The 27,686-nt window shown below is 35.5% G+C and overlaps 1 protein-coding gene across 1 annotated transcript in view; it reads left to right on the top strand.

Annotated features, from left to right (window-relative positions):
* The window catches only part of LOC309580624 (uncharacterized protein C8orf34 homolog), a gene marked incomplete at both ends in the record, with an annotated part of 143,006 nt that overhangs the window by 74,210 nt on the left and 41,110 nt on the right, over positions 1-27,686 (top strand). Inside the window, one exon of the mRNA XM_082294738.1 lies at positions 26,338-26,473. Coding sequence (XP_082150864.1) covers positions 26,338-26,473 — 136 coding nt within the window. The remainder of the gene's footprint in view (positions 1-26,337; positions 26,474-27,686) is intronic.

Genomic DNA, 27,686 nt, shown 5'->3' on the forward strand with positions numbered 1-27,686 from the left:
TACAACTTATCTGGTAGAATATGAGGTGATAAAATATGGGTATATTCAGTGCAAGGAAGCATCAGAAAATTGCACATGAAGGCAGATAGACAGAATTTCTACAGACAATCAGCAACACCCTCATGTCTCCAAAATCCCTGACAGAGACTATGGATACTGCATTTAACTATGACACAGGTGAGGAGGCAGTGTTACTTAAAATGCAATGAATATAATAATTTAAAGTGAGGTATTGTTGTGACCCAAACAAAGCAGTCCTGGTTATTGACCAGGTGAGAGATGGTGTCTTAGTAGTATCTTACAGAGAGATGCAGAGTCACACTGCTCACTGCTGCAGTCTGCAGAGAAACTACAGCATTGACATCTTGGGAAGTGAGGAGAGGAAGCTACAGAACTAGGTAAGCCAAGTGCTAGGAAGAGCATGTAGGAGCCTGAGGCAAAAACATCTAGTCCCTTTCCACTGCTGCACAGCCTAGTCAGGATAACTTGGAGCCTCTGCCTCAGTTTATGTTGTCTTCCAAATTCATGTATATTGTTGCAATATTGCTAGGGCTTATTTTCATTTATTTAGATTCTTTTTAAAAAATGGAAAGATACTTTGCAAACATTTAATTTTTTTCTTTCAATTTGATGAGATTAATAGTGTTTAAGAAAATAATCCAAAGGCAAAAGAAACTTTTGATGGATAAGCAATATTTTCCTTTAAATCCATGATGAACAAGCAGGGGACAATAAAGGAATCTGCTATTTCAGTATTGACCTAATCTTAAGATTTTTGATTGCTTTATACTGATTTCTTGCAAAAACAGGTCCCCATTCATTTCATACAGTACAATGAATTCAGTGGAACCTTGTTTAAAGGTTTTTGTTTGGATATAAAGTTACCTTGTATCTTGAGTATCACCCTACCACAAGTATTTGGACATAGACAAAATAGTTGCTCAAAAAGTCACGGTTTTCTATGAGAATGACTGGTATAGGCTTCATCTTCTGCACTGCTCCTCAGCACTGACTCAGTCTAATGCCTCTGTCGCTTGTGACAGCCTGGAAGAGTTTATTTCCATTTCCAGAAAGGAAGTGTTTCCTGTAATACACTGGAAATAGTAGGTACAATGACCTGGCATATGCCTCAGTGAAAACCCTGAGATGGGACCTCAGATGCTTTCTGCCTACAGAGATGAACACAATTCCAGAAGTGGACTGAGAGGCTCCTGAGTTTACTGCTTTTGGCACACTGGTTCCAGATACTGCTCTGCATTTGGGACTCTGTTTCTCATTGGTGCTGCACTGTCTTTATTCTACACCAAATATTTATACTCTGAAGACTTTATAACTGGGGTACTGTGATTGCTCTTTACCCTGAAATTCCAATTATATATAATGGGAATTATGTTCAGGTGGGACTTCTGTCTGGTAACTTTAGACTTTATAGGAATCTGCAGAGTTAAACATTGTGCAGAACTATGAATGGCACTGGGAGCAAACTTAGACTTTGCCCTGCAAGCAGCTTCACTAAAACAAAGAGACTTCCTCAGTGCATTTTTACTCAGGTACATTTTATCACCTATTATGCCCATTTGCACTAGGATTGGACCATTCAGGTTCAGCCTGCCATTCTTTGTCCTCTGTTTCATTTTGAGTTTACAACAGCTTTCAATTTATTTTAAGATAACAAGCCAACATAATAAATGTGATTTACTAGTACTAATTACTTCGCGAAAGAAGCAGCCGAAGTAAAGAGCTTAGAGGTTCTATTCCTCATAAACCTGTTTCCATCTATTTTATAGTAAAAATAAGGATCCAAAAGTGAGTGTTTTGAGCAAACAAGAGAGTGCTTCTCCAGTTTGCAGGCCTAGTTCCGCAGCCTAGTGGGTGATTAGAAAGCGTGAACGTGTAGGAAGGCGATGAAATGTCGCTCTTCTGAGGTGAGGTTTTGGAGTGACGCCGGTGTTATCAGAGGGCAGCCGTGCCCACCAGGGGGCGCTGGCGCTTTTCCTTAAGCGTTGATTAATCTAAAACTAGATGAGATTTAATCTGTTTAAAAGGCAAACAAAGTGCTTCAGGTTGCAGGAGAGGAATACCGTATGGGCATGAAAACGGGGGAATAAAAGGAACAGCTTAGTGTTATTTTTCCATTCAAAGGTTATGAAAACAAAATAGGTGCTTTATTTTACTAAGAGTTGTATGGAAATTTATATTGAAGACTGCATATGACTGCAAGAACTGATAAGCAATTTTTAATTAATGTTATGTGGTCCACAGAAACTTTTTTGGCTTTTTATTTTTTTTTTTTTTTCACGATGAACATGGATTTTAAGACTATCATAGAAATATGCATCAAATAAAAGTAACACACAGAAGAAATGAGAATCAGGTTTAATTTTTACTCCTTGAATTAAAAAGTAACATTTTTGTAGAAGAAAGCAAACATCTTATTCTGTATAATCAAGAAATTCTGAAATGTGCAGCAAAAAATTAGGCTTTACAGGCCTCCATTTAGCCTGCATTATAGTGGCTATCTGAAACTGCACAAATACGTCCTTTTTAACAAAATGTGGGGGGTTTTGCCCAATTTTTCAGTCTAGGTTAGTGGTCCTATAAGCCTGTTGCATCGTTCATCTAATTGTACAAATTGTGAATATCTGGTTTGTGTTGTCTTGATTAATGTAGAAGCAAGTGAACTCAGAGAGCAACACTTGTCAAATGTGGCAGAATCATATCAAAAATTGTTGCTCATAAAGACTACCACTGCTGTTCTCTTGTATATGTATTTTTATCCCAATTTTTGTAGGTCTGCTGGCAAAGCAGTTATTTAGGTATGGGGAGGGAATAAATGTGTAAGAAGGAGAAGAACTGCTGATGTTCAGCTAAGGCAGCTGCTGAGTTATATTTTTGCAAGAATAAAGGTTGTTGTTGTGATGAATTTGAACTTCATTTAGTTTTATTACATTTGTAATTAACCTAGCATGTAGTTAATGCTAGACTTACCAATGCTGACATTTAAATAGTGCTGGAAAATGATTTACAGATCAAGAGCATGACATAGTATATGACATAACGTGCTCAATCGAACATATGCACAAAACTACAGTCACTTGTATCAGGCTAAAACAACTAATTAGTGTGGAACAAAATGTATGTGAAACCCATAGTAGTCATCAAAATGGTCATCTTTCATTCATCCTCCTGCCTCAAAATTAATAGAATTGTTCCTTATTTTGTTGCAGTAATTATGATATCCTTTTCCTCAGTATAACATTGATATTATTTCTATAAAATGTTTATCATAAATAGGTTACAGACCAGAAAAATAAATTCTAAATAAATGTATAGAACTTAAAATAAACTTTAAATAAATGTATAGAACTTAAAAAATGGGCTCAGCATCTCCAGCTTCAGTTGTTTAGAATTTTAACCAATTTGATACTTTCGCTTTAAGATAAAATGAGTTTTGCTTTTAACATAACTTCTTCTCAGCTGGTGTGTTCAAAAGACTTTGCATTGGGATAATAGGGACTATTTGATTGTTTTAAATTTTGATTAAAAGTACATGAAGGTTTTGCAATTAATTTATGAAGTATATGTTGATTACTCTAGAAAATAAGATTATTAGTGATACAGATAAGAAAATTAGTGATACAGCTGCTGTCAAACCCCTCCTACTGAACTTAATTTAGAATTTGTTTTCTTCTAAGATGTTGTAGGTTAAATGGGTTTAAAGGGCTTCCTTCTCGCCAGCAAAGAAAATTTTTCATTGTGTATGTATTGCTTTCTCTTTTCAAACTTTAATTCATACTTTTAGTTTGTAGCACACCTGTTACTTTTTTAGAATTGTGTGGGGAAGTTGAATTTTAAATGGTTCTAATCCTGACACTGTTTTTCGGGCAAGTTGTTTAATGTCTGACTATTATAGTGATTTGAATTTTTTATTATTTGATTTGTTTATACAAAAAACTATCTCAAGTAATTGACTGAGTTAAGTCTGTTGAAAGAAGGGAGAGCTTGTGGTTTAAATAAAAAAAACCCCTAATACTTTTCTTTATCTTATAAGGGAAAAAACAATTAGTTTTGGAAATTGTTTTGTAAAAGGAAACAGGGCATTGAGATATAATCACCTACTTTTTAAGGGGTTCTTGCTATAAAATATTAATAGAAGTCCTTGCTCTGTGAAAATGAAAGGCTCAAAAGTCTATAAGGCAAAAGACAGTGCTGATAGATTCTTGTGTGTGTGTGTGAGTGATCACTTCCACACAGAAGATTAGGGGAAAAAACAAGCTAATACTCTTCAAAAGATGCTTCTAAATAATATCTATTTCTAGAGCATCGGTATTGTTCATATTCCCTTCAGAGAGATCATATCTAATAGGTTATGATGATCATTATAAACAGATGTAGGCTTGCACAGATTCTGTTACTGAAAACCATCACTAGCTCAACTTAAACTTTACTCTAGAGAGTATTTACCTGAATCTGTGATGCAGTTCAACTGTAATTCCTGGGAGATAAGAACGCAGAATGGAGAATAGTGTGAATTATTTTGTTAGGGTATGTCATACATTAACTGGAGTTACAACGAGCAGGAAAAGAGTGCAAGATAAAAAAATGGGATAATTGTAACTTAGCTGGCAAAAAAATAAAGTGAATTTATAGGGATTTACTTTGTGACAAAACTAAAATTCCAGAAGAGTTTCAAGGAGCAGTCCCTTAGTAAGCTCTATCTTCACTAAGTGGGTTATCAAACATAGGACTGATTTTTTTTTTAAGTGTGAACAGACCTAAAATGGCAGTATGTTTAATCACAGCTTGAGAAATACTAGACTTAGGGTTCTATTGCGTATGTCATTTGAACTCCTTGTTAGAATATATGCTTAGAATGTCATTTTTCAATATATGATTACATTTTCGCTTGTTCTCTGTGCTTGTTTCCAACCAAGTCCATCCTTCACTTTTCTCTCCATTTGCAATGCATTCCATCATTTCTGCTGCTTGGTGAAACAATGCTGGCAAGTGTCCAGCAGAACAAACAATGAGCAGCTATCCAATACTGGAGCCTTTGAAAGGAATGTATGATGTCGAGGTAGGATATTCACCAGGTAGGATACACCTGTCAGTATCCCTATATGGTAGGCAGAATAAGCTCCTAGCCCTAAAAGCTTTTACTAAATTTGGATAAATTTGAAGTTTTAAGACTTTTAAAAGGAGGCTGCATTGACCAGGTTTTCCACAGAAGTGTCAATAAGATGTTTGATAGTTATGAAGTTCTCATGAGTTTTGGATTCCTGCCTCAGTGTCTGAAGTCTAAGAACTCCTTGGTAAAATAGATACTTAATTGTCTTAACATGGGCAGACGTTCTTCTGTGTTCCTTACGCTTAGAAATGATAAAACCAATGAACTCAGTAATATTTTCTTGTAAATCTTTTGAGAGGTACAAGAAGTTAGGAAAAAAACAAGACGAAATTGCAAATATTTATCATTATTCTAAGAAACTGAAAAACAGTTGTACTGTTGTTCAAGAGTTGAAGGTTTACTTCTGACAAGCATCTTTGTCTTAAGTAACTTTTTCAGGGTGATGGGTGAAGTAAATCTACAGAATCAGATTAAGTAATCTGCAGAATCATGTTCTTTATTTTTCAGAAAATAAATGTCAGTTTTTCCAGCTGAAGTTCAGTACATATGTGAATGACCTCAAGTAATCTCCAGCAAAAGTCTGTGATGCACAAATACATGTATGTATATATAATCATAGAATCATAGAATGATTTGAGTTGGAAGGGAACTTAAATATAATCTAGTTCCAATCCCCATGCCATGGGCAGGGACACCTTCCACTAGATCAGGTTGCTCAGAGCTCCATCCAACCTGGCCTTGAACACTGCCAGGAATGGGGCAGCCACACCTTCGGGCAACCTGTTCCAGTGCATCACCACCCTTACAATTAAGAATTTCTTCCTAATACCCAATCTAAATATACGCTCTTTCATTTTGAATGTATTTCCCCTCATCCTGTCACTACATGTTCTTGTAAACAGTCCCTCTCCATCTTTCTTGTAGGCTCCTTTCACGTATTGGAACAATTAGGTCACCCCGAAGCCTTCTCTTTTTCAGACTGAACAATCACAATTTTTTTAGCCTAATATTTGGGTTTTTTCTGTGACTACTGGATTTTGCTTCTTTTTGTTACAAATAATAGGGTATTATTAATTCATTGCCATGAACATTATTATTGTCATGATATTACAGATTTGAAGTCAAGAATTGCAGTCTAAGTATGGATGTTGCAGCATTCCCATAGTTTGTTGCCAATAAAAGGGTAGGGCATTTTCTGTGAGAAGCACTGACATCTTTCTTCTATGTTTTCGTGTACCATGGGGATCACTGAAACTGGCAGAGTATTTTTAAACTGCAATTAAGGTTTGAAATTTTGACACTTTTGAATCACATGCCTATTTAGACACACCTCAAAGAAAAAGTGTGAATATTAAGGTAGACTGAAAAGCAGACATTGTTTTTAGTATTTTCTTTAAATGTTCTGTTCCAAGTAAGGAATTTGTAAATCTCTTTGTGTAAAGATGCCTGATTTCTCTGCTGCAGGCTGCTGAAAATGGCATTCTTAACACTTTCTCAGCTACTGTTAGTGGTGGACAAACAAGAATGTCATTTTCACAGAGGAGCTGCTGGGACCTGCAAGATCTGTGGCTCAGGGGCAGCCCCTCTGTGAGTTGTGCAATTGTAGGCCGGGGCTATAATGGCTCAGAATTTACAAGCATGGTGTATGTCCAAATCTACAGTTAAGGGACAGGGTTATTATGCCATGTTGACTTCAACATGCAGCATGTAAACCTGATCTTTGGTTAGAACTCTAGCTTCTTTAAACTGCAGGCTTCCAACTCCTTCGAAATTCCCAGCCCTTGTACTCTGAGAGCAGATGCTGGCTGCTGCCCAGTAGGCTTTCTCAGGCTGGTGTGATAGCAACAGGTAGGTTCCAGCAACACCATCTCTGAGGATTTCCTGCCAAAATCTTTGCTGCTGGGTAAAAAAGCTGGTATAAACCTGTGCTGTACTGGGTAGAAATACAGAAAACCTGGTATTGTTTTGAATTAAATATGCTTCAACTTATTGACTTAGTACTTTTGAATATAGCTGAGACACGGACATCTGAACATCAGCCTTCCACTGTTAGTGTGAAGACAGTTGTTGCTGAAATATATTTGGTGATGTTCAGCTAGAAAAGATACTAGCATGAATCATGCTTGAAATACAGAGCAGGTAACACCAAAGTTATCTTTGTCATCTCAGAGTTGTTTTTCCTAAAAGAGGAAATGAGCATCTGAAATACTGTTGGTGATCATCAAAGTACATTTCTGTTTTCAGTGGTCCAGAACAGTTGTGCAGTTCTGAAAAAGCTTGTGCTCTTTTTACCTCTAGAGAGGCATTGCTTAACTAACAGTATGGCAAATACTTCTGTCTCTGGTGTTACATATTTTAACAGGATGGGCTCTGAGCTATTGTCCTTTTGCATGCTTGGCTAACAAAATGAGCTGAAATTTAGGGAATAAATAGTGCTTCTTCCCCCTAGGCATTGTATAATTTCTTAAAAGCCGTCAGCCCAATACCAAATGAATGGCTCTTGGCTGTGAAATAGATAATGTTTTCTTGGTGTAACCAGGCTGCGTGAAAGGGGAAGTTGCCAGCATTTACAAAACCATTTAATACATGGAATGGTTCTGACACAATTGCAAAGGCAAGGCAAACCCACATTTCTTTACTATAATTTTTGCCACAGTACAAAATTTGTGAGAACTTGGAAGTTACACTTTGACCCTTATTGGTGTAATGTTGCATTTATGCAGCATTTCAAGTAACTTCTATATCAAGATTAGTTATGATCATGATTAGCAGAATTCAAGAACATATAATCATGTTCAGTGTTTCATAGTGAATAGTTCAATTCTATTTTGTAGTTATGATCATGATTAGCAGAATTCAAGAACATACAATCATGTTCAGTGTTTCATAGTGAATAGTTCAATTCTATTTTGTTGGCTGATTGAGCTCCCCTGATTAAAAAAATTTGTCACTGTCTATCAGAGCCATTATTTTACACCCTGCCATTCAAAGAATAGTCATGAAAAGTGTTTTCTTTAGTGTTACTGGCATCACTTTGGTGATAGGTAAAATAACAGTTTTGTGTCAGCTGGTATGTAATGTCCCAGTGTCATTAATTCACACTGAATATCTTTGAACAAATATCTTTATTTGGAAAATTGTAGAGCCCAGTACTCGTTTATTAACCAGCATCCTGTGTAGTGAAAATAGAAAATAACCTTTTCTAAAGTAAGTGCTTATTTTGCATTAAAACTAAAACCAATTGAATTTATTACAAAATTTGTTTCAGAGTATGACCAACTTTAAAAAATTGTATTTAAGTTTTTGTATGAATTTACCTTTGCAGTCTGGTTAATTTTTAGTTAGCTGCTTAATAGGTTCAGTTCTGAGAAAGAAGACATCAGAGGAGTTTCCATATAAATATTTCACAACTTCTCATAAGAAATATGTTGTTAGGATGTGAGCTGTAACATTGCTTCTGAGGCTAAGGTTGGTCTCAAATACTAAACATTTACTTATTGCTTCTCTTTCTCTCAATATTTGGTAAACCAACCATTTGAGTATAAGAGATTTTTCTCTGCTTTTGAAAGGTGTGTGTTCATAGTAATGTCAATTTTTTCTCCTTAGACAGCCACCAAAAGGGGATGTTTCTAGTGACTAGGCTTGAGTGCAACGATCTTTTCCTTTTTGAGTGTGTGTATTTATGATTCATGATGGTGTTGGCAAAATATTGGCTACCACGTACTAGTAGGGATGACTTGGACTTTCATAACAAACTTTTGCCATAACCTCAAACAAAAGGATACTAAGGAGATAAAGTAGTCATAAAGCGAAAAATGAAGTGCTGTCATGGATTAATATCTGCCCATGTGGCAAAATAATAATAATTAATAAATACATGATGCATTTTAATATTTATTATTTTAGCAATCCAGTAGCAGTAAGTTAAATATTCTAATATATTAGAATGTTACAGTTTAATGGGAGGTACATGATAAGTGAGGTGATATTTATTACATTACACTAAAATATCCAAGATGGTCAGGGCCAAAAACAAGTGAAGAATTTTCTAAAAATTAACAATATTATATTAGGTGTCTTTTGTGGTTGAGAAATGTCCATGAACAGATTAGAAAGAATGATTTGTTCTACTGCTACAGTCTTCAGACAACGAAATTAAAATGAATGGTTGTGATGATATGTTTACAGGCCCAGAACAGCTGTGAACATAAAATGAGCCAGATACCTCTGACCCATCCTGTTAGGTCAAAATAATAACACTGTCTACACTGGATATCCTGCTTTCCTGTGTCTTTCAGTTGTTCCTGTGTGTATCCAGTGAGCTATCCTCATCCCAGTTTGGTATAAAGCCTCTCTGTTCTAGACACCCTCATCTCAGAGCAGATACAGCAGAAGGGAATGACATTGGAAGATGTGAGAGGGAAACGACTGAAGACAGACAGAAGTTGGAGAGTTTTATAGATAGCAGTTTAGAGAAGGAATGAAAAAGGGCATGCAAAATCATTAGTGAGTATAAATTGATTCTTACTTGGCTTCTGACAGACTTGCTGCAGGAGATTGTTGGCTGGAGTTGTTGCCACCCTCAGCCATCTGCCTTGCCCTGCACGTTTAATAGATATGGAATCCCTCAAGGCAGAGACATCTGATCTGCTTGTAAGTCAACTTGTGAATCACTGTTGTTTTCAGCCCAGTGCATTAAGGAGTGCTCTTTCTGCCTAGGAGAGTAGCACTGTCTGGCAGAGGAGGGAAAGATGCTTTCTCCTGGTAGCAACTTCAGGCAGGGTGAGTCTGCCAGAGACCTTACGTATTCAATATTTCAAGGACTAAAGCTTACTACTAACCACTGAAAGCTGATAAAAAAGGAAATATTTGTTTTACCCGGGGTTTATTTCAGTGAGGAAAATGTTCACAGAAACACAAGTGATTTTAGCATGATGTAACTCAATTGTGATATCCCCTGTATATTGTTTATCACCCTGTAAGTTTTCAGCCCCTGTTTTCCAGTGAGGTTGGTTTTGTGTGGACTTAGATGATTTTGTAAGGCATGCCCCTCAGTCGTTGAGTTTTAGCCCTTTTAAATCTACTGTCAATTTTCAACTGAAACTGACAGTTTTCTAATACAGGAAATTTTCTCCAATTCCTGGAAGTTGGTATCTGCCTAGAAGACAATCTCATTAGTACCATCCTGAAGCTTCAGTACAATGTAAAGACTTACTACTGCAGATTGATCACTATTATGGCTCTGAGACAAACAAAGCATCTGCTGGCTTGCTGAAGCATTTTGGGACAAGCTGTTTGAGTTAATGTAGAAGAGGAAAAGAAGAAAGGTGGGTAGAATTACTAGAGAGGGGATACTCTAAGAAATATGGAGAGAAACAGCTGATATTAGCGTGAAGGAATTATTGAGATGTAACACAAATCCCTGAGAATTCAGGATTCATTAGGTTTGCAGCTTACAGAGTAACTAACTCTACCTTTCTTGTGTGTTTTAATTTCCTTACCAGGCTGAATTTTAATTTTATTGTATGTTGCAAGATGTGTGCTTTTACCATTGAACATGATACCAAATGCAATCCTGAATTAAAAATTTAGAAGATAAATGTAATTGTAAATGCTGCAATCAGCAAATAATATGTAAAGCAGTGAATAACATGTGAGAATGCAAACTTGTTAAATTACCTGTTCTTACTTGGAAACAGGATATTAAACTTATACTAAAAGGCTGTTGCTTGGCCAGACATTCTTTTTATAGTGTATTGCATGTGAAGAGCTTCTGAGAGTGTTCTATTTTGTAAAATTAAATGGGAGTGGAATACTGGTTGTAATTGCTGAAATCAAAAAAAAAGAGGACAGAGGAAGAACAAACATGGAGAGGAAAGAACAGAGTGAAGTAAGAGGTTATTTATAGCTAAGTACAAAAGGAGCAAATGTGGGTTTTCCACACGGGAGCTCCTCTGATATTTTCAGAGCTCAAAATGCAATTTGAAGAGCCTTGATAAAAATTAGCAGAGAGTGAGATTGAAAACAAAGAAGTGAATAACAGCATTTCAACACAGGTCTTCAGCCCACCTAAAATTTCAAGTATTCCATTTATCTTCTTTGATTGCTGCCTTAAGAAATTACATGAAAGAACTTCCATCAGGTAAAATTATGAGTACTGCAGTAAAAGCCCTGCAAGAAAAGGATAGTTTCAAACACTCCAAGTCAGATACCACTACCAGGGCCACCTTTTGTAAGTGTGGGCCTTTTTGAGCAGACCAAGAATCTCATTAGCCTTTGCTGCGGTTCACAGGGTCACTGTGGTACACAATACTTTGGGTTTGCAAGTTCACTGTAGTAACTGCACTGCACCTGCTAACATCAAGGGTAGTGCTGTTACCATTTTCTTTAATGACCCAGCATTCATGAAGCCGTCGTTCTTTGTATGTGAATATACTGGCAGTAGGTGTTATTATATCTAGGACATTTTGACAACTATGAAGAAAGGGCAAAATGTAGTGAAGGCTATACTTCAAGAGAGGTGGTGGACTGGAAGTCTGTAGAGACAAAAAGAATTCAGGATATGAGAAATTCACAAACAGAACAATTACTGAAAAGATAAATCAGGGGTAATCATCACTTTATAAAATCACAAAATAGGAATGCTGAAAATAAGTAAAAAATAACCTAAAGAAGCATTTCAATTGAAGGCTGGGCTGTCATCAGTTATCATAAATAGCTACCGGACCCTGTGCATAATTAGTGAGGACTAGAAGGGTGAGGGAGAGACAAGTACAATAAGAATATGCACTAAGTAACAAGTCTATTAAAAGAAAGCATGGCCATGGGCAAAGATTAGGAAAGAAAGAGGAAATATGCTAGATTTAAATATAAGGATCCAAGTTATCTTTGATATTAAGTAATTTGAAGTTAATGGAGTTGTAAAAAGTAAAAGTAGACACCGGAGGCTTTTGTACATAACTCTTTATTTGGAGTCCTTTCCTTATTTCACTTTTTTTTTTTTCTGAAGTTGGGAGTGTTGATTTAATCTAAGTATCAATTTTTGAAGCAAATCTAACCTTTTGCTTTGGAGTTGTGAAAGTTTTAACAGTTTCTGTATGTTTCTCTGTACTTTACTACTACTGCAGTGATCTCAAGATAATACATACAATATTTGTGCATAAACTAAATGCAAAGCAAGAGTTGTTAAAGTAAAATTAAAAAATTAAATTAAAATCCTAAATTAAAATTAGATCCTAAAATTAATTTCTAATATCTACCAAATACTTTGGCTAATTGTAGGCTATAGGATTTCAGTCCTATTCCAAGGAAAATTGAAATGATATTTTAGATGATTTAGTATTGCTATTTTCTATGAAGATGCTTCCTGGTGGTATCTTCTATTTTAACTTAAATAACAAACTGTTGCCCTGTTTTAATGTAGCTGGTTTTATACCATAGACACTGAGTTGAAAACAAATATTAGGCTGTATTTTAAATTCAGCTTTTTTCATTGCCTGTTTAAGAGGGTCCATGCCTGAGCAAAAACCATCAGAGAAGATACTGATGAGTGAGTCACAGCTGAGCGCAAAATCAACGCGGCAAGAAAGAGAGAACCTTCCGAGAGATGAGCTCCTTGGCCCTGCTCGCTGTGGGCCACACAAGCAAGGCTGCTGGCATAAGGATGGAACAAGTTACTCAGCTGGCATGGGGGACATGGAGTCTGACTCTTCCAGTGGCAGCACAGATTTAGTTTAGCTTAAACTGATTGTGAAACTGCTCCTTGAACAATAAGCAGCACAGGGAGCACACTTAGAAGAGTTAAGTCCTGCTCCACTGCAGTAAAATATGAGTTTGGCCAGCGATGCATATAAAGCCAAGGTTTTGCTGTGAGGGAGTGAGATCATGGCAAGAAAGATGGTGAGTGACCTTTGGAAGAATATCTAGAGGTGACGATGGAAATGGTTAGCAAAACATTGAGATATTGAGCATCTGAAAAAGAAATTAAAATTTAATAGGTTTTGTGCGTATGTATGTGATGTTAAATGCATAAAGTTTGTACATTCCTGGACTAAACAGCAGAGCTTACAGTGTGCCTTTGTGACAGAAGGAGTTTTAAACACGAAGGTTTCATTTATTGGCTGTTTTCTAGGTTATATTGAGGTAGCCCAAATTTCTTCTCTGTAAAGAAATGGTATATCTTTGAAGTATCCAATAATGAAGGAATAAAATAGAAATGAAAAGAATTATAGTTGTTCCATTGTTTTTAATTCTCTTCATGGAAGCTTTACAGTCCTGGGAATAATTAAATATAAATAAATATGCAAATAATAGGATTTGTCAGTTTTGATTTTTAACCAGATGCAAAGAGAGACAAATCCAGTTGTCTTCAAAAAGGTTGTTTCCTTTATTTTATTAAAACCAGAAGTTACAAGGAGATTGTTTTATGTTCAATATGATGAGAATAAAAACTTGAAAAGGTAGTGTAAATGAAACTATAAAAGTACAAAATTGTTCTTAAAAGCATAGTTCATAATAAAATAAGTGATAGTCACATATTTGTCCTTTTCAACAAAAGCAAAGAGCATACTTTCTTTTTGTCCAAAACATTCCTACGTTATTGCAGAATTTAAAAATATTATTGATTTCAGTATTTTCCTATTTTTGAAGCTATAAATGCTGCCATTGAAGTATGAAAGTAATATTGCATGTAATCCTTTCTTAGTCTTCCTTCAGGTTTCTTCTGATGAGTAATTTCAGCTTCAAGATTGTTCAGACAATTAAAGTACTGTCCAGGAGGCTAGAAAAAGTAATTTGTATTATATAAAAAATGCATTTATTGTTTTTAAATAATTATTAAAAATCTTTATGGTTTATGTGAAGTGCAAATGAAGGCTAACTAATTTTATTCTGATATGTAATCTTTTGCCTAGCTAAACTGAAATCATGAAGCTTTGAGATTGAGAAGATAAGCCATGCTTGCCATGGTCGTATTTTACAGTTTTCATGTAGAAATAGTCCTCTTGTTGCATGTAGATATCAGAGCACCTGAAGGGAAATCAGCAGGTTTCATGAACACAAGAGAATTGTGTTCATGTCCTGCACATAACCTTACAGAGAATTGCCATTCACTGTGGTAGTTCCCTGTTAATCATACAAAGAAGTAACTGAACATTTACATCCTTCTTGAGACATTGAACTGTGAACCAAAGTCCTCATTTCTCTCCTACACATAGAGAATACCATCATTCCTAATTAATGCTTGCTTTAATGGAATTGTTTCCTCTTGCTCTCTAAAAAATTACTTTGGCACATCACAGGCAAATGCTTTTTCTTGACATATGGATTACTCTAATTTTTATTTAGGGTATTCAGAAACTGAGTGAATCATTGTCATTTTTGCATATACAGAGGAACTTTATGTATAATTTAATCTTTGTTTCTGACTCTCAGTCAGTTGCTTAGTGTATAAATGACTAAAGGCAAATGTGAGTTAATGTCTGTGAAAGACAATTCCTCAGAATGTCACAAGATTTAATTATTCAATCACTATCACCTAACTGCAGAAGTACTCTAAGTAATGTTTGGGGTAGAGGAGATGTGTCAAGGTGTCTGACAATAGTTTCCAGACCTGTTTCTCCATTTGGCTGTATGGGGAGATGTAACCATGCGGGGGATTTTATGGAATGGTTTTCATGCTTACTTGGATGTCCTTAGAGACACAGAAAAATCTTTTGACATATTTGAATATTTCTGAGAGGAACTGATTTTCCTGATGTTTTTCAGGAAATGGGTAGCAACGGGGTTATATCCTCACAAATAATTAGATTGAATTTATCATTGTGGGGTTTTTTTATGAATATTCACACAATGATTTGATAGAAACAATACTCTTTTTGGTGAAATTTGTTCTAAATGTATGTCTGGTTACCAGGGACAAAATGCTGTTAAGGTCTGACAGAGCAATAGTTATTTTTTTGTCTTTGAATATTAGTTTTCTATTGATGTGTTCAAAAGCATTGGTGAAACTTGAATAATATATTTGCTTAGGGTACCTAAACTCTTCAATTAAAACTTCCAAATTCTATAAATATTGTAATTATACCACCAGTGACTTGGGAATTGTCTTTCTGATAGTCGGTTCTTTAGAATTTGTTTGGATTATATGGGTTTGATTTCTTTATATAAGACATAATTTATAATTTGTAAATGAGCAACAGTTTGGCAATAATTCACATCATATTGAATCTTCACATAGAGAAATTCTCCATAAAAATAGAACATTAATCATGTGGGGTACTTTCTCTGGTGTGTTGGGAAGTTGTGTCAGCCTTTTGAAATGGTTCTGAGCTTCTTAGACTTCTTAACCAGACTGTTTTGAAGTGTTCATCTGAGAAGGAACTTTGATGTTACATAGATAATTAGAAAGGTCATTTGGGAGCTGAAGAAAGGGTTTCTGTGGATATGCTGAAGCACTGTCAGATATTACAAACTGTTACTTGTGTTTTGGGAAACTTAAAAGCTGTTAAATTTGAAGGAGTGCAATTTAATTGAGACGACATAATTTTATGAATGTCAATACATTTTATCAAATTTATGTGTAGGCTAGTTTCAGAATAATATTTGTATCTGTAATATGGAAATCGATAAATTGTTAAGTTTCGAAAATTTCTTTGATCACCTTTCTAATTTGTATTAATTTTCAAAGTAGCAAGACTTATCTATTAAGTCTGCATTCACTTAAAAAAATCTTTATACAGCTGTATCATAATATCAGAAATAATTTAATTCATGCACATTACCATGGTTCAAGAATTTTAAAACAGATGAGGAAAAGGTGGTGAGAAGGTAAGACACTGAGTTGGTAATAAGCCTAGCAATCTTAGCCTGCTTCTCATGTTCAAGCTTATTTCCAAGTTCAATTGTATTAGATTTTATCAGCTTGGCATTGCTCAGTTAAATACAAAAAAAAAAGGCTATGTTTACTTGGCATATGTAATACTTAAAAAAAAAAAATTGAAAATCATATCTTTAATGTGGTAACACATAGTATTAAGAATCATATGTTGATAATATATTAGGAATGCTTTTCTTAAGACATGTGAATATTCTGATAGAATCATAGTTTTGAAAAACTTTTATTCTGTGTCTTGAGAGAAGCAAGAAGCAATATTACACTAAATTTTAGTTAAAGCAACTTTTATTCTGTGTCTTGAGAGAAGCAAGAAGCAAAATTACACTAAATTTTAGTTAAAGCAGCAGTGGTGAGTTGCAGATGGGGTATCATTCTGTTAATGTAAAAATGATATCTGGTTTGCTTTTATTTCTGATACTTCAATAAACACGTTCATATTCTGACTTGTTAGTGTTACTTAAAGACCAGATGCTTTTACCCCTTAGGGTTATGGCTCTGGGAGAAGGGCTGAGCCTAACTGATTATGAAACTTGTTTTCATTGAAGAAGGTGGACCTACCTCCTCCTCTGTTCCTTCAGGCAGAGCCGTAGGGCTCCTGTTGTTTCCTTTAGATGGCTCTTAATGCTTGTATTGAACCCTCAGTGGGCAGCTCTACAACCTCAGTGCAGCTCTACAACCTCAGTGCAGCTCTACAACTCTACCAACTCGCATACAGAAAATTCCACCAAAAATACAGTATTTTTCATGTGTGTTCGTACCAGAGTCAGAAAAGAATCAAGCACTGGTATCACTGGGAATGATAGAAAGGGGTAAGAGCATAGTAATAAGTGGGACTTTATCACTGGAAGCAAGGTGTTGGAATACAGAACTGCATCCTTAGTGACTACAGGTTAGCACCTTGGAGTGTGACCTCATTTACCCACCATTTGAGCTAGCAGTATTTCAGGGCCTGTGAGGTTTGCCAGTGTGCCTGAAGATTGAAAACTAATAATTACTTGGCATTTTTGTGTTGAGCTAACTTTCTTCTTGGTGCAGTGCTACCTGTTTCCTTTTTGCTTGAAATAGATCTTTACTGTTATATATTATTGAAGATGCTTTCAATTTAGACTTCTTAGTTTTTTTGGGTTTTGGGGGGTTTTTGGGTTTTTTTGTTCTTCATTTTCTCTGTTCTTCCTGTTGATGTGGTTTGTACTGTGACTTTGTCTTTATTTCATTTTTAGGTTTTCTATCAGTCAAACTGCCTGCAGTCTAGGAAATTAGTACAGATGGTTCTTTTTGAGAAGGAAAATATACTGAATTAGAACTTAACTTCTGTGATACGATGTACTCTTTTCTGCTGTCTCCATCCAGCATATGATGATTGTGCTTCCTACTGTTTTGTGTTTCCTTTACCCTTGTTTTTTCACAGCTCTTAGAGGAACATTTGATATCTGATGTTGAATTGGCATTCCAATTCTAGAGTGTCTGACTCCCTCTTAGTCAGTGATAGAGTAGATAGCGTGGTTAGCCTGTGGTTTTTATCCTCCACAAGAGAAGGACATACAGTGACTGCCAGGGGATGTGGTTCACATTCTATTCCACTGCTGTGGACTCCAAAGTTAGACATCTCAAGATCTACCTGAGATTCACAGCTCTCATATTAAGGAGCTAAAACCAAAGGGGAGAAACTTGCAACGTTTTAGATAAATGTTCAGTCTATGGAGTCATGGAAAATTCCACTGGAGTTCAGTGGAGTCATGATTAACCTTCATATGTCTTGAGAAGCAGAATTGTCAAGTAAAATTTTCTGATTCATTTACAAGATGATTCTAATCTTCTGAAATGAGATATTCTGGAGAAATATGTCGTTCATATCCAGAAGATAAAGTAGTGTTGAGTAAAAGCAAACATATCTCTATGATGTTTAAGATAGTAGGCTTGAGCTAACATTGCATGACCTAACATGCTGTAATGCCTGACTTATTTTTAGGCAATAATCTTGTCTTGCAATATTCAGTGAAGGTGTAGCAACACATTGTATTATATGTACCACTAGACTATTTTCCATTTCAGCCAGGTCTCTGTCTTGCATTGCAGAATGCTTGTGCAAGCATTGCAGCAAAACCAAAAACCTTATTTTCTCTTTTCCAAACCTAAAGCATGAGCAAACATAACCCAGTAGTGCACTGAAGTCATAGGTTACACAAAGCAATCTAACAGAACAAACAGCACCTATACAACATCTCCAACTGCACGTTTTTCAGTAACCTAAACTTCTTTAAAAAGCATTTAGTCTTTAGTACTCTTCAGTAAAAAAGAAAAATTATTGGAAATCTGTGTGGTGTATTTGAAACTTTATTATGGATGTGTGGAATGGTTTTGACATACCTGCTAGTTTATCTGCTTGACCCAGCTGGGGAGGTAAAATTAAATTCTTTTTCTACCATCTTTGGAAAGATGTCAGTGGTATGAATTTAATCAATGATTGAGGAAGAGCATGTACTGTCAGCAGTGATGGCATTGGTATGCTGATGGTATCCAGCTCAATGTCTGCTTCTTGGAGTGTAGACAGTGCAGTCTTCCAGATGTCCCAGTGTCTGGCCATAATAGGGATAGTGATACAAAACAGATGATCTTGTCTCAGGACAAAGCAGAGTTGATGCAAGCTGATAGAGGGATGGGGCTGGAAGAAATGGCAGAGCCTCGGTCTTTTGATGCCATGCTACACTCATCCTGGATTCACACTTAGCAGAGGTAGCAAGGAGGGCAGCTGTCCCTTTGCAGGTAGGCAGAAGTTGAAGAACAATAGAAAAGATCCACAGTATGTTTCTTTTAGTGTTTTATCTAAGGGTTTTGGTAATTATCGTAGAATTACTGACATGTTACTGTCTCAGTCAGGACTTGCACCTAGAGCTCACTAGGAACGTTCACATACAACATACGAAGTAACCATTGCTAAATGTGCCTGCGCACACAAAGAGTTTAGAGATTTCTTTGCTGTCTCCCTGCCTGCCCAAACTGTCTGGTCTGAGATCACTCATATATGAGTTCCTAAATTAAATGGAACTTTTCTAGCACAATAGATGCAATAGCGCCTGACTGAAAGGCACTTTTTCTAAAATAGGAGATGTGCTAGTTTGTCAGTAGAAAATTTAAGTTGTATAAGCATCTTGCTTCTTACTTAGTTTCTCTTTTCATGAAGAAAATTCTCTGAAGGACAAGTAAAATGTTTGACATTTTAGAGATATTTGGAATTCAACCATTTTAATTTTAAAAAAAGAAGAGATTGGAGAAATAAGATATTTGCACTGTAGGTATTCTTATGTGTGTAGGTTTATGAAAGAGAGCATACATACTGACACTCCAGAAATCCTTGGACTAACAGTTTTTTTTAAAAAAAAACCCTCTTGGAAGGTTCAGTGTTACTGGAAATGTTTGGCATAAGACTATTTGTAATTTTTATGCTTTGCCTCAACTTTCATTTTAATAAAAGGTGTATGAATTTCCATTGGCCTCTCCACAGCTAGGATTAATCCAGCCAAGGAGCTGGTAGAGTAACTTATGACGCTGCAAAGAAATATGAATGTGGCCCTCAGTGCAAAAATTGATCAATAAAATGCTAAACAGGTTAGTATTTTCTCTGATTGGCTGAAAATGCATTGTAGTTGCTCTACGTTTTGTAAGGTATATTGAACTAATGAATTATTATTAATTTTAGCTCATTTTTGTAAAACTTCATATAAACAGCATGCAAATTATCAGTTTAATTCAAAATAGACTTAGTAAAGAAAAATGTAAGCAATAATGTAATGTGAAATTCAATATTACAGATATATATTGTAAGGCACATCTGTACTATGTTAACCAAATACACTTCAAAAATATTATGGCTGTCTCCTCTTTGTTAAAGAATAAAAAACCCAAACTGAAACCTTTTAAATATACATTCTTTTCTAATGCTTTGATATTTTCATTATGATAGAAGAAAAACTTAGGGATTTAAACATGGATTTTTCTATTATTCTGAAAAAGCTTTTTTTGGTGGTTTTCTTTAAGAATGCAGAGTTGAACTGTGGCCTAAATTGCACATAAATATAGTGGTTGCAGGAATGAATGACTTAAGCATTGAAACTGATTAGAAATATTGATCAAAATTTGCTTTAAATGTTAAAAGTTGCTTTACTTAAAGCTAAGGTGCAAAAAAAAAAAAAAAAAAGGAAAATGTTTACCAAGGGAAAACATTAAAAAACCATTCCTTTAGATGCCTTCTCAAGTCCAGAATTTCCGGTGGTTTTGTGTATTATCTCATTATGACCTTTTTGAGGTTCTGTATTATTACTGTGCAAGCACTGATGTACAATTACGGCAATTGCAGTAATGCATTGCAGAATGTGATACAGCAAGTGAAATATTCTAAATTTTATTTCATTGGAAATGTAGAAGTAATTCAAGTGTTCCAAACAATAATAGATTCCCATTATTGTAAAAATAAAGTTTTTGAAATAATTCATTAGCACTGAATGAAACTGCCTGGTTGATAGCTTAGACCAATGAGTTTGAAATCCCTACTGGTAAGGAGCAACCATAGTTGTTTAGTCAGTTATAGTGGCTGAACTGGTGGGTGAGCAGTGGTTATTAGGTGATGTTAGATCCCTGGCTTACCAGTAGGGGAATGATAAGAGGACATGATGCCAATTCTTTTCAGCTGTGGTTGTGGACTTTCTCATGTAAATAAAATGAGGCCATAATGTTGCATTCAGTGGTTTGGGCAGTTGAGATATCCAAGATTTGTGTTTTAAACTTCATCTGCCTAATTTGGAGCAAGGCTCTGAAGCCCCTGCACTGCATTTTATCCTGTAATCTGCATCTCATCCTCTAATTCAGTGTTCCATCAGTCTTGACCGCAAGTTATTTGTTTTCAGTCATAAACAAATATCACGCCTAGTAGAAAAAGGGAGAATAAGCAGGAGCCCTGTGGGCCAGTGCTTCATGTAGTTTTCTAAGATACTGAAGCATGCTTTAATGAAACTAGAACATCTTCATCAGAAAAGGCTACCTCCAATGTTAATTCCAGTCCCGGCTGGGGGAAAATAGAAAGAGGGAGAAACTGAATAAAGATCCCACTCACTCTTGTGGTTAGAAGTGAGAACTCGAATCAATGATTCATTGTATATTTCGGTACCTGCAAACAATGCTGCTTTCCCTACTCCCATGTTGGTTTTGTGGTTTTTAGACTGTGGAGTGAATTTCTGCTAGATTGGCTCTGACAGCTGATACGGGTAGAGGTAGATGTGCAAACTCAAGGACTCAGCAGCATCATGTTTCAGCTGGGTTTGTGTGCATCCATCAGTGAAAGCACAAACGTTTAGGGAATTTATTGTCAACTTGAGATGCTTCTTAAGTAAGATATCTTCAGAACATTGTGTTCAAAAATCTAAGGAGTAAAAGTCTCTTGATGTATTTAGAATATTTGTATCAAAAGTCTATGGCATGGGTCTGAACTAGGCAAAATTCTGGTATTTGAAGATGTTTTTGGAAAATCATATTAGAACATATGTACCAGACTAACAACGTTGTCTGCTCCATGACATTGAAGAAACAAAAGATGTCATGTAGTTAGTGTACTGCAGAAGATAGTTCCAGTTTTCCATCTGTTGAAGCAAATATTTAAAATACCCTCTTCAGGAGTGGAGCATCACATATTCTAAGTTATTGATTCTTCTGTGTCTGGAAGCCTAAGTCGCATTATTTCTTTAGGAATTAATGTGGTTTTTTTTATTGGAATCCCTTGATATTTGGCAAGATAATTTATCCAAACCAAAGAGGATTGGTTTACATAGTAAGACACATAAAATTATGACATATAAAGCAGCTTAGATTCCAAAAGCAGAACTTCTATCAGCAGTAGGATTTTGTTGATTTGCGTTTTTGGGTTTTTTCTTTGTTTGGTTTGTTGTTGTTTGTATTCTGGGGTTTCTTTGGTTGGTTGGGGGTTTTTTTTGTTTATTTGTTTGTTTTCAAATGAGATTAGTAGAGCCTATTAAGAGTCTGCGCATCAGCCAACAGGCCTTGACAAATCAATGCTATGTACAAGGAATACGTCAACGTCTGCCACAATGTAAGAACACTACCTTGAGAAATTCATTGTTTCAAAGAAAGAGGCATTATTTTACTGGTTTACCAGAATTGCCTGGTGGCATGCACGAACATAAATCAGAATTCATTATCTGAATTTTTACTCTTACATGAAAACATTTAGTGCTTTTCTTAGTATTAGACTGAACAGACAAACTGAGCTGTCATAGACTTCTTCCAGCTTTGAACCTTATATTACTTGAAGTACTCCTGGGAAATTACTACATGTTTTATAATAGAGGAAGGAGACAGAAGTGACTGGATCATATAAAATAGTACAACACATGAGCTGATGTACACATGACTGGATCATATAAAACAGTACAGCACATGATCCTTCTGTGCAACTAAGCTTTCACTGTGTTTTATAGGAGTTTTGCATAAGAAGAGCTCTGTCCTTAAAGTGAATGGTGTGCAAGTCTTATATGTGTTTGTAAAATGATTCCCAAGACAATAAGCAATCTTGCACAGTTTCTAGAATACTTGGCACTAGTGAGTGCCCCTTTCCCTCTCCCCATCGCTTCCTCCCAAAAAAGAGAGGAAGTAAATAATTGTAAACAATGTCCTATTTAAAAACATAACCTTGTTATTGGGCTATATTCTTGTATAGTTGAAATAGATAACTTTTTTCCCCCTTCCCTTTTTGGTGAAAGTTTTCTATTTAAAAAAATCACAAAGAATTAAGCTTAGTGCAGCATTATTATTAATCTAGAAAACATCTGGTTCTGTGCTGTGCTATATTACACTTGTGGTCTTTATCTCACTTTCAAGTATTTTTGTCTGTGGTTGTTTGGCAAAGCATGATGATTGCAGCTGTGTGAATTGATTTTGGTAAATTGCTGATTTGATAAAAATGTAAGGTTCTTTTTGCTTGATTCACAGGTACTTTTTTTAACCACATGGAACATATTTAATGGAAATTGCTATAGGACCGGGGCTGGGTTTTCACATACCCTATTCATTTAGAGAATAGCAGAGAGTGAACATTAAAGAAATACAGTGAACAGTCATGTGTTAAAATAACAAACTTTTATTAGCATAAATGAGATTGCTTCATTTATGTGAACTTCCAGCCTATCACTATACAAAGATAAATAACAATTTTCTAAGGATTTGAGAAGTTTCACCGTATTCTTGTCTTTTGTGACACAAGCAGTCACCAGCTTGGCTTTTCTCTCTCTTTTTTCTCAGTGAATTACCTCATTGCTGCTCAATAAAATCACGGAGCCACTCAGCTATATCATTGCTAGTTGGTCTAGCAAAGAATACAAAGAAAGAGAAAAGATTCAGTGTCCAGACCCTGTAACTGCATTGACTTCTCAATGAAATCCTATTTTGCTAAGACTGATTCTTTCTGATGGTACATAGAAACATCTGAACCTTTGAAGTTCTCTTTTTTTTTAACTCTTAAAATGCTGTATTGCATTCATTGATTGCATTTATATTAATAACTTTCCTATTTGTGATCAAATATTTTTCTGCAAAGCATACATGAATTATTATGAACAATATATACACATACATACAGAGTTTAGTACTCAAACTTCTGTGTGATTTATTGTTTTATTGCTGCTGGGTTTTGTCGTTTTGTTGGGGTTTTTTTTAATTAAAGGCCTTCAACAATGAATGTGGTTGATCTGGAAGATGGCATATAAACTTGCTTACAAACTCAAAAATCCCCATCCAATCCCAGTTGGGTATTGCACTAGGCAGCTTCTCAAAGCCGTGTTGCTTTAGTGAGAAAAAAGTTCAATATCTGCACTGTGAATCTGAGGTATCCAGAAGAAACTGAAATCATTCCATGCTGATGCAGAGGTGCAGTAATCAAATTAAATCAAATGCTACAGTTAATCTTTGGATTTGGTAGATGGAGTTATACTTGTCTGCTTAGCTATATTATTAACAGCTTTTTGTAGCTTGCCATGGACGAATTCCATCCCATGTTGAATTAGATCAATGAAAATTCCGTGAGAAAAATTAACAGTTGTATATGATGTAAGGTTTTGGTATTTTAAATCTGCATTTTGTGTGCACATTACTGCTGTTGGTCTAACACCATGTGACAATAAATCAATACTGCATACTATTCTGCCTACTTGTCTATTGGCTACAACTACAGGCAGCTCTTGAATCCACATTTCTTGGACAAACTTTCACTTAATTTTCTCTTGAGAGAAAAAGGCTGGTAGTTGACTAAAAATGACAAAAAGGCATGAGTTTGATATACAAATTCAAACATAAAAGTTATCATGGAGGGCAGCCTGTATCATTGCTTTGTTGAAACACTTACTCGTCTGAGAGCCAAAAGTTAATCAAGCAGAGAGCAGTAGAAAACCTTATTTAAAGAAATCACATCTGTTTAGTGGGAGAAAAGCCTGAGGCATATGCTTCAATTTCTTTTAAGCTGTAATTCATCCAGTGGTTTGCATCTGTTAAAAAATATGGAGATTTTCGCACCTCTTTAAAGCACAATTTAACTGTATTTATTTTAATATATAATGTGTTCCAAATACAGAATACCTTTTCTGAAATGACTCATAGATGATTGATTTCATAGCTCTCTTATCATATAACCTTCCAGGTCCTTTGAATTAGTTTGTGTATTAACCATACATGAAATTCAACAGAAAATATATTGAAATGGTGTAAAATGATGACAGAAACTTCAGTACAGTTGTCAATTTATATCAAGGCAACAAATTGGCTGGTGGGGGGGTGGTGGGGAAGAGAGTTTTCTTAAGCAGTGAAATAAAGCATTACAGAGAAGAAAATGTAGTTTAAGGACTTTGGTCACAAAATTTTCATTTGAGTTTAGCCTAGCTGTTATTGAATGTTGCATATTGAAATGTGTGTCTGCCCAAAAGAGTGTTGTTAACATGACATAATCCTGACAATCTTACCACACTTCACTGAGTTTGAAGCACAGTGGTAAGAGTAGGGTCTATGAATTATAGAGGACAACGAGAAGTATTTCAGGAAAAGATTTGGGGGATTGTATCTCATTCTTTTGTGTCTGAAAAGCACCTTGGTTCTCCATTGTGTGTCTATAATGATTACTTGTGTATTTTAAATTCTAATTGAATTTAATTGGATATTAATTCTAATATGCCTCCTCTGATTTTAAGGTTCTCTGTGACTTTTCTCCATCTGATATTGGGATTTAAAATCTTATTGTACTTCCTGCTTCATTTAGATCCTTTAACATTAGGTTTCTTTTGTAAATGTAAAGATATGAAATATGTTTACATTTACAAAATGAACATATGTATGGAATATCTGAAAGACATTTTAAGTAGATGATGACATACTGTGTACTGTAAACCACATGCATCAGTCAGTACATGGAGTGGTTACATGGTCAGTATACGGTCATTTCATAGAAGCTAACCAGTGCTTTGCTTGTTTACATTTCAGTTAAAGTCTAATCAATTTATAAACAACTGAAAATTGGTATTTATAGATACATGAGGCATAGAGAACTTGCCTGTTTTGTGTTAGCAAAAAATGTAGAGATTAATCTCTAAAGAATGGCCTGACTGTAAACCAAGAGAATACATTCACAATCTGACTGAGCTACACTATTCCAATGTGATCTTGGGAAAAAAATTCCCTGAGAACCTCTGCAGTCTCCCTTTAAAATGTGAATGATTTTACAATAGCTGAAAATTCAGTTACTATTATGAGTTGCCCATATTACAGGAATATGGTAGATTTAAGTATGGATGTTATGGTCCCTTTCAATGTGATATATTTGTCCATTTCACATTTTCTGGGTTTAGCAGAACACTTTTATTTTAGCAATATTTTTTCATTGCTAAGTGAATAGATGATGAAAAAAACACAGAGGAGTAGCATACACTCAAAAAATTTATTTTTGTCTTCAATATGTCTTGCTATTGGACAGCATCTCTTGATGACAAGTTTTTTTAGAAATGAACCAGGTAAATAAAGATTTTAAAAATATGCAACATGGTTTGATGTGGAAATGATACTGAATATTTTTAAAGGAATCCCTTATAAAAGGATGATAATATAAAAAAATAAAAATGCTCTCAAATGTCTTTTCCCATTAGTATGCAAGTAATTGTGTTTTCTTCCTGATTTTTGAGCAGTTCCATTTTTTAGTGATTCTACGGGTGAGGCTCCTTTATTGCTACAAAATTTAACCATGTGTTCATCCCATCGTTCTGTCTTGTTGCAGAGGATCTTGATGATCTCAGAATGGAAGGAGTAACAAGTGTGGTATCTTCTGGGAGCAAATTCAATCAAACTCGAAGTGCTCATATGGCTGAGCCTCAAGCAAAGGTCACATTGAATATATGTGCAAGATGTGCCAGGTAAAATCAAAACAAAACCAGATCATGCTAACTAATGCATTTTTTCCCCAGGTATTTGGCTGTGTATTGTGCTTATGGGCCAGGCGATGACCTCTCCTGTGCTAGAAAAAAAAAAAAAAATTACTTAGCTACTGACTACCCTATCACCTCTGGCATTTGAATGGTGCAACTTATGTTTATGCTTGATATGTCGCATCAACAATACATCAGAGAACATAGTCTGAGGCCTTACTTCACAACTTGAAACTATTTTAAGCCCTTCTGTCTCTGAATTTCATTAGTTATTTGAGCTTCTGTGGTTTTTCAGGGGATGAATCAGGGAATTTAAAGGTTCAAATCCAATTTGAAAAGCACCTGTATAAATGGAGATTTAGTTGCACAGGTGCAGTTCAGGATTTCAAATAGTTGCTTCTTAGTACTTTATAATCTCATCCTGTTTCATCTCTGAGAAATAATTTAATCAGGTTGAACCTCTTTTGGTTTTGACAGCTGGAAATAATTTTTGCATTTACAGTATGAAGGCCAAATAAACAGGTTGGTATTCCTGTAGCTTAGTCAACTCGAGAATGCAACACTAACAGTAACCCCTTAAATTTCCTGGATGAATTCTTCTATGTAGACAAAAGCTCATTTGGAGAAAGGATTTAAGCCTGTTTAAATGACAAAACTAGCCTTCTCACCCTTCTGTTAATGGTTCAGATTAACAAGAACAATACAGAGGCATGCCAGTTTTATCTGCCTGCCTTTGCCAATGGCTGCTCTATTGTGTAGTTTGAGAGCGGATTAGCCGCTTGTAAATAAAAAGCAACCTGTGGTGAAATTAAGTCAAAAGTTTGGCCATATGCCACCTTACTTTTTTCTACTTTTTTTCTCCATTTTTCTCATAAATTACTAGTTTTCTAAAGCACTTATGTAGACAGAGGGGCTTCAAGACATTTTCTGATGCTCTGGAAGCATAACTACAGGCATAATGAATCACTCGTGCAATAGCATCTCTTTAGCAGGGTTGTGGAGCCTCAGGGAACTTCGGCTCACAGCACTGTCAGAGTAGCAGTGACTGGATCGCCTTGTAATTCTAGAGAGTTTTGCTTGTCAGCAGTGTGGCCTTATGCTTTAAGAAAAGAGCAAAAAGAGCAAACAAGCGAGTCATGGGATTCTTCCCAATTCATACAAACAAATTGCTTATGTTGTAAAATGTTTCCAAACAACTACC

The sequence above is a fragment of the Coloeus monedula genome (genome assembly GCF_965178545.1).
Source record: "Coloeus monedula genome assembly, chromosome: 1".
Lineage (NCBI taxonomy): Eukaryota > Metazoa > Chordata > Aves > Passeriformes > Corvidae > Coloeus > Coloeus monedula.